General features: G+C 39.1%; 1 protein-coding gene across 1 annotated transcript in view; it reads right to left on the bottom strand.

The window, feature by feature from the left end:
* Positions 1-15,184, bottom strand: part of pgm5 (phosphoglucomutase 5) — a 65,775-nt gene that overhangs the window by 6,105 nt on the left and 44,486 nt on the right. The window contains exons 8-10 of the mRNA XM_003216486.4: positions 14,113-14,248; positions 12,739-12,922; positions 12,276-12,410 (exon numbers count right to left, since the gene is read on the bottom strand). Coding sequence (XP_003216534.1) covers positions 12,276-12,410; positions 12,739-12,922; positions 14,113-14,248 — 455 coding nt within the window. The remainder of the gene's footprint in view (positions 1-12,275; positions 12,411-12,738; positions 12,923-14,112; positions 14,249-15,184) is intronic.

The following is a 15,184-nucleotide window of genomic DNA, read 5'->3' as shown; positions in this document are numbered from 1 at the left end:
GTTACAAACCAAGTAATTGTCCCTGCACCACAAGAGCAGCCGATCCACCTTATCCTAATAGGCAGATTCATCCACTTCAGAGATAAGCCCCACCATTCTTGTATCATCCGCAGATTTGGTAATGATATTGCTATGGTGGACGGGGATGCAATCATATGTGTACAAAGTATAAAGCAGAGGACTCAACACACAGCCCTGTGGCATTCCAGTGTTGAGTGAGAGCTGAAGTGGTATGATTACCTAATAATTTTTTTTGGTTTGCATGCTGCAAGTCACCACTGGAGAAATTAAACTGTTTAGCTGATATTACACCACCTGACATCCTCCATTAACGAAAGGACCAAGGCAGTGACATCTCCGGCCCATCCTATTTGGCTATCAGCCAGCACACCAATGCCTTAAATCAAGAAATAGTTTTCTAAGATCTGCAGAGATATTGCAGGAATAACTCAGCAAGCAAGAGTCCAAAAGTGGCAGGCTAACACTCAGAATCTCAAGCCATGGCTGATACTGAATGAGAGACTCCCTGCTGGGCACACAGAAGACTGGGCAACTTGGAAGGCGCTGAACAGACTACGCTCTGGCACCACAAGATGCAGAACCAACCTTAAGAAATGCGGCCACAAGGTGGAGTCCACAACATGTGCGTGTGGAGAAGAGAAAACCACAGACCACATATTACATTGCAATCTGAGACCTACCACATGCACAATGGAAGACCTTCTTATAGCAACACCAGAGGCATTCCAAGTGGCCAGCTACTGGTCAAAAGATATTTATTATAATGCCACGTTTTTAACTTTGTTTGTATTTTTTAAATACTTTACATCTGCACTCTCGATTCACTTCTGATACAACTAATAAAATACCTAATAATCTAACCCTCTGGAAACATCCAGACAAGAAATTCATAATCCAAGAACAGATTGAATATGATAATCCAAAATTCATAAGTTTAGACACCAGCCTATGTGGAAGAATTGTATTAAACGCGGAACTAAAGTCTGCAAAAAAAAAAAAAAAAAAAAACATTCTCAAATTGTTCCCTCATCATTCCAGGTGACTCAGAGCAGTGTGGAACATGATTAGAAGATGTTTTGATTGTTTTTTCACCTTTTCTATTGTGGTATTGCTTCTTATATACTATACTAAGCACAAACTGCATCGGCCTCTTAATTTAAAGTACAGTAGAGTCTCACTTATCCAACATAAACGGGCCGACAGAACGTTGGATAAGCAAATATGTTGGATAATAAGGAGGGATTAAGGAGAAGCCTATTAAACATCAAATTAGGTTATGATTTTACAAATTAAGTACCAAAACATCATGCTATACAACAAATTTGATAGAAAAAGTAGTTCAATACGCAATAATGCTATGTAGTAATTACTGTATTTGCGAATTTAGCACCAAAATATCATGATTTATTGAAAACATCGAGTACAAAATGCGTTGGATAATCCAGAACGTTGGATAAGCGAGTGTTGGATAAGTGAGACTCTACTGTACATAAAATGCTGATACATTTAACTTCCAAAATCTAAATTCTCTCCTTTAGGTTTGCAATTTGTTACAGTTTAAGAACTGCTTTATTGTGCATTAAAGAGAAGACTAGACTGGTGGGAGCAGAGCATTATAAACCTACTGTTTTTGATTTCAACAAAGAGATTTAAAGATGGGCTTAAAGCTAACCTTAAAAACTGTGGCATAGACACTGAGAACTGGGAAGCCCTGACCCTTGAGCACTCTAACTGGAGGTCAGCTGTGACCAGCAGTGTTGAGGAATTTGAAGAGGCATGAATGAAGGGTGAAAGGGAGAAACATGCCAAGAAGAAGGCGAGTCAAGTCAACCCTGATTGGGACTGCCTTCCACCAGGAAACCAATGTCATCACTGTGGAAGAACATGCAGGTCAAGAACAGGGCTCCACAGTCACCTATGTATCCACCACCAAGACACTTGGAGGACCATGATACTCGGATGACGAGGGATTGCCTAAGTAAGTAAGTAAGTAAGTTACTGTGCATTAAAGAGAAGATTAGACTGGTGGGAGTAGAGCATTATAAATCTAATGCTTTTGATTTCAGCTATACTAATACTACGGGAATGAGCTGACCTTCATAGCAAAATATTCGCATTAATTTATTAAGCACCTCTCTGTACATTTTTCCAGCATACTATTTATATGACTGTCTAATTTGGACACAGATATGGCTTGGCTTAAGAAATATATAAAGTTTTCTGTTATTCATCTATTGGTTTGTCAACCATGAAACCTGGCCCACTTTTAAAAGGAGGCCACCAACTTACTGTTCTTTTGAGTGTTTTTTAAACTTTCCAAACTGAAGTATGACAATCCAAAGACAAGTATCCAAATCCGAGGTCAGATACTTCTCCCTTTTGGTCAAATTGGTTCCCTTTTCTTCTTTATCCCAGTTTTTGCTGTATTACAGAAGAGCCAGGAATTAAGAAAATAAAGGAAGTGGGGTACTGAGTTGCATAATATTTGGCAATTGCCAATTGTTGAGTGAGGTTTAAAAGGGTATTAGAACAAATTGTTATCCAAAGAGACTACGGCCCCATTTGCATTGCCATATAATGAAGTTTTAAAATAGGTTTCAATTGCAGTGGCTAGAATATTCAAAATCCAAAGTTTGGTTTATAGAAATCAAGGTTTTACAGTGCATTGTTAGCTACACACATATCACGAATTACCTTTGCATTTTGACCAGTTTTTATCTCAGTGAATGGATATTTCCCCACTTTTGACAGAAGTGCACACTACAGTACATTGATAAAATCCTATAATGATTTTTTAATGTGCTCAAATGGACCAGAGTTCTTGCTGCCACTGATAAGTCAGTTTAATTAATGTTTCTTTAGAAACTGCTCCTTAAAGAGACAAGAAAGTAAGGGGGGAAAGCAAAGTGACAATATTTTGAATAAATTAATACACCCAGAATTCTAATTGTTGAACAATATCCAGAAGTTTTTCAAATGTTATTGAAATTGCATTTTCTGTCTTTAAAAATTATGTGAGGTAAATATTCTTCAAATACTTGATATTCATGTCTTTCCTTTCGTCATAGGGTTAATTATCTGAGGAACCTGAAGTGTCCCAGATATCTTAGCTTCTGAACTTCTAAACCTCAATGGATAAAACTTTAAAAGTAAAAAAGAACTGAAGTATTTTAAAAGGAGCTTATATTTCTTATGGGAAACTTTTATGCTATGGAGACAGTGATAGTATTTTTTTTTCTTTGCTTAATACCTGATTGCTGCTAAAAGGAATAGGAGCTGTATACAGAGCTTGAAAGAATTACTTGGCCAGTGACTATATTACCTAAATGAATCCAGGGGCTGCAATTCAAAAAAGGAACTTTTCTAAGTTTTGAGAACAATGCAATACATAAGGTACACTAATGCTCAGAGCATGGGAAATAAGCAAGACGAACTCCAACTCCTAGCACAGCACCACACATACGATGTCATAGGCATCACTGAAACCTGGTGGGATGACTCCCATCACTGGAATTTAACCATTGAGGGCTATAACCTCTTTCACATAAATAGAACAAAGGGGAGAGGAGGGGGAGTAGCTTTATATGTCAAAAACAGTTACGTTGCAGAAGAAATGCAAGACTGTAATCCGGGAAACCAGCTTGAAAGCATCTGGATAAGAATCAAGGGAACCGGGACTCAAAAAGATCTTGTCGTGGGTGTCTACTACAGACCTCCGAGTCAGGATGAAGGACTTGATGAAGCCTTCTGTCAACAGCTGACCAAACAGGCACAAAGAAGAGATATAGTAGTCATGGGCGATTTCAATTATCCCGATATCTGCTGGAAAACAAACTCAGCCAAGAGTACAAAGTCCAACAAATTCCTCACTTGCCTTGCAGATAATTTTATGGTCCAGAAGGTAGAAGAGGCAACAAGGGGATCAGCAACTCTTGATCTAATCTTAACAAATGTGGAAGACCTGATCAATACAGTTGAAGTGGTTGGATCCTTAGGGGCAAGTGACCATGTGCTCCTGCAGTTTGCAATACAAAGGAATGCTGAAACTAAGACAAGTCAAACACGCATTCTGGACTTTAAGAGAGCTGACTTCCAAAAAATGAAGGAATTACTGAGCGGCATTCCATGGACGCCGATATTAAAAAACAAGGGAGTTAAGGATGGATGGGAGTTTTTCAAAAGTGAAATACTCAAGGCGCAAATGCAAACAGTGCCAACAAAGAAGAAAAATAAGACAAGTGCAAAGAAGCCAGAATGGATGTCCAAAGAACTTCTAACTGAGCTAAAGCTCAAAAGTGACATGCACAAGAAGTGGAAAAGGGGAGAAATCACCAAAGAAGAATTCAAACGTATAGCCAACTCCTGTAGGGAAAAGGTTCTCAAGGCTAAAGCGCAAAATGAGCTCAGGCTTGCCAGGGACATAAAAAACAACAAAAAAGGTTTTTTTGCTTATGTTGGTAGAAAAAGGAAGAAAAAGGAGGCGATAGGGCCACTGCAAGGAGTAGATGGGGTGATGGTGACAGGGGATAGGGAAAAGGCAGAACTGCTTAATGCCTTCTTTGCCTCGGTCTTCTCACAAAAAGAAAGCCATCTTCAACCTCAGCAACATGGAATGGACGAAGGATTGGGGGAAATCCAACCCCAAATAGGGAAACAAGTTGTCCAGGAACACCTGGCCACTCTAAACGAATTCAAGTCCCCAGGGCCAGATCAGCTACATCCAAGAGTATTGAAGGAACTAGCGGAAGTTATTTCAGAACCACTGGCAATCATCTTCGAGAGTTCTTGGAGAACAGGAGAAGTCCCAGCAGATTGGAGGAGGGCGAATGTGGTCCCTATCTTCAAGAAGGGAAAAAAGAACGACCTAAACAATTACCGTCCGGTCAGCCTCACATCAATACCAGGCAAGATTCTGGAAAAGATCATTAAGGAAGTGGTCTGCAAACACTTAGAAACAAATGCGGTCATTGCTAATAGTCAACACGGATTTACCAAAAACAAGTCATGCCAGACTAATCTGATCTCTTTTTTCGATAGAGTTACGAGTTGGGTCGATACAGGGAATGCCGTGGATGTAGCATATCTAGATTTCAGTAAGGCCTTCGACAAAGTCCCCCACGACCTTCTGGCAAACAAACTAGTAAAATGTGGGCTAGACAAAACTACGGTTAGGTGGATCTGTAATTGGCTAAGCGAACGAACCCAAAGGGTGCTCACCAATGCGTCGTCTTCATCATGGAAAGAAGTGACAAGTGGAGTGCCGCAGGGCTCCGTCCTGGGCCCGGTTCTGTTCAACATCTTTATTAACGACTTAGACGAAGGGTTAGAAGGCACGATCATCAAGTTTGCAGATGACACCAAACTCGGAGGGATAGCTAACACTCCAGAAGACAGGAGCAGAATTCAAAACGATCTTGACAGACTAGAGAGATGGGCCGAAACTAACAAAATGAAGTTCAACAGGGACAAATGCAAGATACTTCACTTCGGCAGAAAAAATGGAAATCAAAGATACAGAATGGGGGACGCCTGGCTTGACAGCAGTGTGTGCGAAAAAGATCTTGGAGTCCTCGTGGACAACAAGTTAAACATGAGCCTACAATGTGATGCGGCAGCTAAAAAAGCCAATGGGATTTTGGCCTGCATCAATAGGGGAATAACGTCTAGATCCAGGGAAGTCATGCTCCCCCTCTATTCTGCCTTGGTCAGACCACACCTGGAATACTGTGTCCAGTTTTGGGCACCGCAGATGAAGGGAGATGCTGACAAGCTGGAAAGCGTCCAGAGGAGGGCAACTAAAATGATTAAGGGTCTGGAGAACAAGCCCTATGAGGAGAGGCTTAAAGAGCTGGGCATGTTTAGCCTGCAGAAGAGAAGGCTGAGAGGAGACATGATAGCCATGTACAAATATGTGAGGGGAAGTCATAGGGAGGAGGGAGCAAGCTTATTTTCTGCTGCCCTGCAGACTAGGACACGGAACAATGGCTTCAAACTACAGGAAAGGAGATTCCACCTGAACATCAGGAAGAACTTCCTCACTGTGAGGGCTGTTCGGCAGTGGAACTCTCTCCCCCGGGCCGTGGTGGAGGCTCCTTCTTTGGAGGCTTTTAAGCAGAGGCTGGATGGCCATCTGTCGGGGGTGCTTTGAATGCGATTTCCTGCTTCTTAGCGGGGGGTTGGACTAGATGGCCCTTGAGGTCTCTTCCAACTCTACTATTCTATGATTCTATGATTCTATGATTCTATGAAATCAAAACAGGGAGACAGTGTGATGTAGTGCTTTGGTGTTAGTCTATAGCTCTGGAGACCAGGGTTCAAATCCCTGCTGAGACATGAAATCCACTGGGTAACTTTAGGCAAGTCACATTCTTCCTGCCTCAGATGAAAGCAAAGACAGTTTCCCCCCAAAAGATCTTACTAAGGCCCCTTCTACATTGTCCTATATCCCAGGATCTGATCCTAGATTATCTGCTTATTCCAGATTGTCTGGCAGTGGAGACTTATATAATCCAGTTCAAAGGAGATAACCTGGGATCAGATCCTGGGATATAAGGACAGCTTAGAAGGGGCCTAACAAAACCCTGTGATAGGGTTGATTTATGGGCACCTAGGACTTGAAAGTATATAACAACAAAATAAAAACAATGCCACTTTCCCACTTTTTATCTCCTAACTGCTTTGATCAACTGACATGGAAGAGATCTTTCTTTGAGCCCAGCCTCTTATTCAAAGGTGCTTCCTGTCATCTTAATCAGATGGGTCATAAAATCATAAATAATTTAGTGTTTCATATTGGCAGAACATTCAGTATTGTTTTCCAGATCAGTTCACAATGCTTTTGAATACAACTCTTCTGGGGAACAAAACACACCATAATCTCTCCTACCAAAGATTTGTTAGACAGGAAATAAGTTCAGATGGTTATGTGTGTTTTACAGCTGCAGACATATTAGAAATGTACTACAGGTTTCCTCAGATGTGTCCGGAGTGGAAGCCTGCAGTTACTCCTGCTCTCCCCATGACGCAAATCAATATGAATTAACCTCTGCCTACATTGAAAAGGATTTTGCTGAAAAATGAAGGTGGTGTACTTTACACACTTACAAACAATGATCATTGTCAGTCATACTTTCAGTTTAAGTTTTAGGACTTTCTCCAACAAGACTTAAAAAAAGATGAAATGCCGGCATCCATTACTAATAGCAGTACGATAAAATAAGATTACAAAGCAAAGCAAAAAAAACCAAAACAAAAATACCCAAACCAATTTACAGCAATCTCTCCAATTTTGGAGGGTTGAAGGCCCATGATTCACATCGAAGTGGGGAAAACTCCCTAAATATAAATAATAATATAATATAAAGTTTTATTTGTATCCCGCCACCATCTCCCCGAAGGGACTCAGGATGGCTCACAGAAAGCACTCAATAGTGCAACAATAAACAATACAACAAAATATAAAAAGATACAAAATAAAAATCACAATTGTTAGTTTTTGACTGGAGAAACTACATTTGTAGTAGTCATCTCTACTTTCTCTAACGCAATTCTATAGTGCTACAGAATCACACTGGAGGAGATAGAAAATGCCTAGAGAAAACATATTTTTTCAGATACACATAGGGAGGCAGAAGAGGTGGTGGGAAATACTGCAATTGTGAATAATCAAAGCCACAAATGCTTATCCTGCAAATGTGGAGAGACAACTCTAATAATTAGCATCTCTGTATAATAGTCAATCAAACCTGATAAATGAACATGATAACCTGTTTCAGCATAAGGAGATTTTCACTTGAATATGAAATGGGACATTATTGATGTCTTAGGTTACCTTGGGAGAAGTTTGGAGGATTTTGGTGATTCGAGTACTTTTGGAGATACTTGGGTGTATGGAAGTTTTACTACCTTAAATGATTTCTGCTCCCTTTCCTATACCTTTAATAAAAAGCTCAGCCGACACAAAATAGAATAAACATCTGTGTACAAATGCTTTACTGATTGAAGGAACTGACAAGAAATATTTAAATATCTCAGTACCGTGAATCTAGTACAGTAGTCTCACTTATCCAAGCTAAACGGGCCGGCAGAAGCTTGGATAAGCGAATATCTTGGATAATAAGGAGGGATTAAGGAAAAGCTTATTAAACATCAAATTAGATTATGATTTTACAAATGAAGCACCAAAACATCATGTTATACAACAAATTTGACAGAAAAAGTAGTTCAATACGCAGTAATGTTATGTTGTAATTACTGTATTTACAAATTTAGCACCAAAATATTGTGATATATTGAAAACATTGACTACAAAAATGGCTTGGATAATCCAGAAACTTGGATAAGCGAGGCTTGGATAAGTGAGACTCTACTGTATTTCATCTGACCTTGAAGACTGACTGTCACATTGTTTGGGGAATATGTCTGCCCAGCCCACAAAATATTTCAAACTAAAATTGATCAACATGAGGCTAAATACTTATTTTTGTAATCATAGAAGTTTTCCGCAATTGCTGCTCAATCAAAAAAAAATCAAGTAAAACTTTCATCAACTTGAAATTTTCAGTTCATGAATGACTGAAAGCTTTTCTTGTAAAGTTTCCCACCAATCAGACAAAACTGTAAAGCAAATATGATATAGCAGATGTTTGCTTCATTCTGCTGGAACTCCCTTGGTTTTTAATTCCTCTTTGGTACAGAACAGATTTTGTTTATAAATACAAGAGAACTCTCATCTCTCATGCAGCTTCACATTTCTTCCTTACAAGGAATCCAAAAATAGCTTAGACTTTGGCATTTGGGTTTCCCAACTGTAATATTGTTATGGCAAGTCACTAGACTGAAGTCACTAAGCAATTCTCCAGACAAATTGGCCTGACAGCAAGTTATTTTAAAAATGGTAAATTTTAATTTAGATTAGTGCATTTGAACAGAAGAAGAGAAAAAGGAAATATACAGGCTTTTCTTCAGTACATAAATCTTGGTAGACTAACATTTCCTTCTCTGTTCCCAGGGGAAAATGTTACAAGGGAAGAAGTTAATTATTCCCACCCCATATCCTAGGCATATAGAAGTTGTTTTCCAGAACTGTTCCTTTGGAACAGGGAAAGGAGAAGGAAAGAACACATTTTCCATAGCTAGTTTCACACAGCCTGACTCCACTATAATTACAGTATTTGGAATTGCTATTCATGTCCAAGTAACTATGTTTAAATTTGCATCCTTATTTGGACAGTGCAAAGTAACCACATCACGACTAAAATGGTGCCTTAACTACGTTTCAGTATACTATTAAATGCTTCCTGATTTTTTTCCAGCAGGACTGGACAGTCTCCTGGGTCAGGGCCCACTAGATGTTACGGTATATTGAGAAATCCAGGGAAAGTTTTATTTCATTTAGCTTCCTCTGGATGAAACAGTACTGAAATCTTGTTTTGGTAATGAAGCAGGAGACTACTGAATAACAGCGAAGATCATAAAATGAGGAATAAGTGGGGATCTACAAGTGAGGAGATGATATATAAATAAGGAGAAGGAGAGGAAGGAGGAGTGTGCAACAAAATACTAGAGTACTTCTGATCAGTGGCCCTACCAGTCAGATGAGTCTCCTCTCACCTTATGCCCTTCCCTTCCATACCTATTTTCTCCTGTTACCATTTTCATGCCTACCCCTCCAAATGTGTATGCTAAACATACACATTTTCTCCCTTAAATATTTTTGTACTTCTTTAAAGGGTTTGATGATACAATTACCCCTCCACTTTTATGGGGGTTAGGGGCACATTTGCCACATGAAAATGAGAAATGTGAATATCTTCAAGGGGGAATGAGGTGCCACTGTTAAAGTCCCCAGGAGAGGACTGCCCTGCCCACCATGGTCTTGGGAGAAGAGGAGGAGCCAGCCCTGTGCTCAAGTCACCAACTCTGTGGCTCCTGGCTCATTTTCGTATTTCTGCGTGCCATGAGCCTCTGTTTCACAAAAGGACAATACTGTGGGTAAGTGATGGCAGGGAGATACCAAGAGTAATTGAAATACATAGTAAAAACGAAAAGGAGGAAGAACCGACCCTGCATGCATCTATAACATCACTTACTTGGCAAATATAGTTTATCCTTCTTTTCCTGTATGTGGTGTATTTCTGTTCCCCTGGTATGTCTGGGGGGGTTTTTTTTGCTTTTTTTTTTTTGCCCAGGGAAAACAGACAATTGCAGAACACAGGCAAAGGAAGATGAGACAAATCAATAGGGTAAATGAAGTGGCATGCAGTGCCAGCTTCCCCTCTTACCTCCATGCTGCAAATGTTCATTATGACTGGGCAAAAGAACATGGCAAACAGGAGGAAGATGAGGAAATGGCCTCACACAACCCATAACATCGCTTATCTGGTGGATCTGGTTATCCTCTTCTTCCTGTGTGTCATATGTTCATGTCCCCTGTTCCTCCCCTGTCCCCAACCTCTGTACCCCATTTCCTTTGCCTGTTGAAGTAACAAAATGGAAAACTGATATACATAGTTCATCTTGTTTTGTCAATTTATCATATGTATTCTTTTTTTTCTTTTGATGGAGTCTCATTTTCATTTGTGATCTACAATGGCATTTTGGTTACACTGTGCAAACATCCTCTTTCTCTTTCAATAACAACAACATCTTTATTTGTACCCCACCACCATCTCCCAAGCAAAATACAAAAAGTGAAGAAACAAAACATAAACAATAAACAGCCAACATAACATCACAATATCAGAATACTCCCTGATTAAAAACAGTAAAATACAGCGAGTGCTGCAGATAAAAGTAGTATTTGATCTCAGACTAGTAAAGTGCTTGATGGAGAATCTGAAGGTCCTCATACGTATTTGAAAAGAATCTAGTTATGGTTGAAGGCTTGTCGGAAAAGCCATGTGTGCAGAAAGCTTGGAGGGTGGGTGCTAGTCAGATCTCCCTTGGGAAAGCATCCCAAAGCAAAGGGGGGGGGGGGCATCATCAAGAAAGTCCTCTCTCTCATCCCCACCAACCGTGCTTGAGATGGAGGAGGGCTTCCCCAGCAGATCCTTCATAGAAGGAGACGCGGTCTTGAAAATAGGTTGGACCCAAAGCGTGTAGGGCTTAATAGATGATAACCTGCACTTTGAATTGAGTCTGAAAACTCATCGGCAGCCAGTGGAGCTGCTTTAATAGGGGCATAATGTGCTCCCTATAACCAGCTCTCGTTAGTAATCTGGCTGCCGGCCTTTGCCATCTTCAAAGGCAGCCCCACATAGAGTGCATTGTAGTAGTCCATTCTAGATGTAACTAAGTAGTCCATTCTAGATGTAACCATATATATAATGGGAAAAATCAAAACCACATTTTTCCTTTGAAAACTCTGTTTAAAATCTCTGAATTTGCAAATGTTATTTTCTCTATTGAGTTAATGCTAATGTAGCTTATATAATTGCTACCTACATCTACTTTATATTGGTTGTACTTTGGCCTATTCTAAGAGCTGTGTGCCCCCTAACTTAAAAGTGCAACCACTCAACTTTGTCAAAAGGATCAAGTCATGGGATGATATGAAAGACTTCTAACAAAGATCCTGAAGAGCCACAGCCTGTCAGAGTACAGAATTCCCCTGGTGTAAGGCAACCTTCTAAGCCATCTATGTAATGAAGCTCCTGCAAAAGTATTCATCAGGGGGATCCACACAATGTAAATGCACGCCACCATACAAGGATTTTATTGGACACCTAAAAGAATAACAGTCAGCTTACACATTTGTAAGAGATGCAAGACCCCTGAGAAAGTAGAAAAACTGTGAATTAAAAACAGCATTTTTTTAAACCTGAGAAAACATATTTCTGGGAATCTCTACATCTTCCAGTGCAACTCTATGGTCAACTTCTACCAGATATTAATCAAAGCTGCAAAAAATAAATCCACAAATGTGGAGGGCTGACTCAATTTTGTAGAAATAGCTATCTAGTTATGTTTTGAGTGAAGACAATGCTACTGTTTACAAATGTGAATGTTCAGAACTTTTCTCAAGCTTCACATATCTTCATTCAATGTATGCCAAATCAGCACGTCACCTGATTCGCAAAGACAGCTCATTTTAGTTTGTTACTCTCTTTCACAGTGAACACAAAGAACAGGCATTGCATACAAATGTAACCTATGTAATAGAAAGGTATTTTCTTTATCTTCTGAGAACTTCCCGCATTCAAGATACTCATTTTTTTGAGAGAGAGCTAAAAGCATTTTTCTTCTATACTCACTTGTGGTTCTCTGTCGTGTTTGCTGGGGTCTTTTTCATAGCTTTCCGCATAGATCCGGAGAGTAGCGCGTACATGACTAGAAGCACTTAATCTGAAGATGAGTCTGGATGCATCAGAGAAAATTATCCGTAGTCCCTTGGGAGGAAAGCAATAACATGGGTATTGGAAGCAAAAATATTATTTGCCAGTATCATTTTGTGACATATTCTCTTAATATATTCTATTAAATAATGTTTAAACCCACTCACAGTTATTTAGTATGAATCTACATATTGATATAATTCTTCCCTAGTTTTTAACTTCCACTATTATGTTTGGGCTATTATGTTGACTAAAACAGAGAGCATGCATATATTACTGTAGTTTCAGGTGCTATTCATAGGGACTATTCCCACAAAGTATTTTTCCAGCTCTATTCATTCAAAGATTCCAGGGGTGGGGGAGAAGCCCTTGCTTGTCATACCTGTCTTTTGGCCACAGTACCATCTACGGGATCCACATATTCAAAACTGTTTCCTTTTTGCACAGTGTAGACATGGCTTCCAACCGCAAACTGTTGATTAGTGAAAGACTTATCAGTGATTAAAGCCTCCAGGTCTCTCATTATGAAATATGCTGTTCGAGGATCCAGCGCTTCATAATCAAATCTTGCATTGCAGAAATTTAAAGAACAAAATATGCATGTGAAATGTCATGGTAATATCGAATTTTAATGTAATTATATAAAGGGAACATTATTTTCATTTGTATTCAAATAGATGTATCAAATAATAATCTGCATCTTAGACACTGCCTAGTATCCTAAGAAGCTATCTTGCCATAAAGCAGTAGTTCTCAACCTGTGGATCCCCAGGTATTTTGGCCTACAACTCCCAGAAATCCTAGCCAGTTTATCATCTGTTAGGATTTCTAGGAGTTGAAGGCCAGAACATCTGGGGACCCACAGGTTGAGAACCACTGCCATAAAGTATGATAAGAACCAGAGAAAGGATGAACAGCCTCCACCTGCTTTATCTCCTCCCTGGGATAAAAAAGTGGACTATAGGTCTACTGGGAGAAGCAATGTGAAAGGGCAGATGGGCAACAGTTAATGGGAAAACATTCAGAGTGAGCATTTGACAAAGTACTTGCAAGATATGGAGTTGGCATTGTTCAACAGTCTAATCCTGTGTCATGGCACAAGCAGTGCTGCCACATTAATGCCAGTGGCCAAACAAATATATCAGCAGCTGGTGGTGTCACAGTACCTAAATTAACTTGAATCATTCAATGTCTTCAGCTCTTTTGGCAAAAGGTCTAGAACTCTAGGTGAACCCTATTCTTCGTCTAAATAATGAAACCTCTTTTCTATTCTTCCTCTATTCTATTCTTCCAGGATCAGAGTTTAGAATATTACTGACGCCAAACAATCACTTCTTAGAATATAAATCTGAAGGAAGTTAGGTTGACACCTCTTATACCCTATATAGCAGGCATTGGCAAACTTCGGCCCTCCAGGTGTTTTGAACTTCAACTCCCACAATTCCTAATAGCTGGTAGGCTGTTAGGAATTGTGGGAGTTGAAGTCCAAAACACCTGGAGGGCCGAAGTTTGCCCATGGCTGCTATACAGTACTAAAGTCACTGTATGATGAGTTTACTGACAGACTTAAAACCCCTGAGCGCTGCATTTATCAATTGGAACTTGACAGCTATCAGAAGTTTGTGCTTTGGCGAGACTACAGAGACATATTCAATCACACTTACTAATGTTTTTATAATTATTGTATTGGATACAAAAACCAAAACAATTTATCTTTTCATGACACTAGCCCTTCTCTAGAGTAGTCATAAATTACCTGCAGTAGTAGTGACGGCCAAATTTTGTCCAGTGCTCTCTGACAATCTCTTCTACACCCTGCTTTCGAGCAGCCACAATTGAGAGCCAAATTAGGACAGCCCAAAGTCCATCCTTTTCTCGGATGTGGTCAGATCCTAAGAGTAAAATATGAAATGTGTATTGAGTGTTTATGGTGAAAGAAGAAAATGAATATTCAATTGTTGGTATGTGGTAGTTCTTGTTACTCAGTTATAAACAAAAACTAGCAATTCTGGCTCCGTTTGCAAGAATATGCAAAAATACTCAGACTATTGATACATTAGAAATCCACAACTTAAGAAATGCAATTGATTGGTAAATCTGTATTACTACTATTTCATCAGCTAAGCTAAGCATATTTTTAAAATATTGACAGAAAAAAGAAAATCTTTATTTTGTAAATACTACAAAGCAGAGGATGCTGAACTACTTACAATGCTTATTTAGTGCACTACTAGCCAAGATTTAAATAATCTTCCATGGCCAATTATATGATATACTAAGATTCTACTTCTAGTAATAACACTAATGATACAAAACTATTTTAGTAAATCAAATTGCATGATTACTTATAAATCCACAAAAACAATGAACACATTAACTCAGTTTTCATATTATGCTATGTAGTTTTCATTTTTATGCATGAAATCAAGTAAATTAACAATTGAGTTATCTATCCTATCAAGTTCAAAACTGGAGTACATTTTTACTTGGTGATGGGAAAATGAACCTCTTTCTTCCTACTCGGAAGTTTCGCATTAGCATTCTACAAGGAGACGAAATAATCCAATGTTCATGGCAAGGTCATGCAAAAATCATGTTGCACCAACCTTAAGCCCATATTTTGGGATTTATGAATTTGATGACAGTCCTAATCAAATTTTGGAGATGCTAATTCATTCTTGTTACACCATTAGTGACTATCAGGAGTCATCCCAAAATTGATTGCCATAACAGTCCAGCATATTTTCAAAAGATATGAAAGACATACTGCCTTAACACCGATAAAAGTTGCATGTAAAGTCAACTTCCATCAAATTTTAGGTATAATC

Source organism: Anolis carolinensis, chromosome 2 (genome assembly GCF_035594765.1).
Source record: "Anolis carolinensis isolate JA03-04 chromosome 2, rAnoCar3.1.pri, whole genome shotgun sequence".
NCBI classification, from domain to species: Eukaryota; Metazoa; Chordata; class Lepidosauria; order Squamata; family Dactyloidae; genus Anolis; species Anolis carolinensis.
Note: the sequence above shows the minus strand (reverse complement) of the source record. Positions and strands in the feature narration are given on the sequence as shown.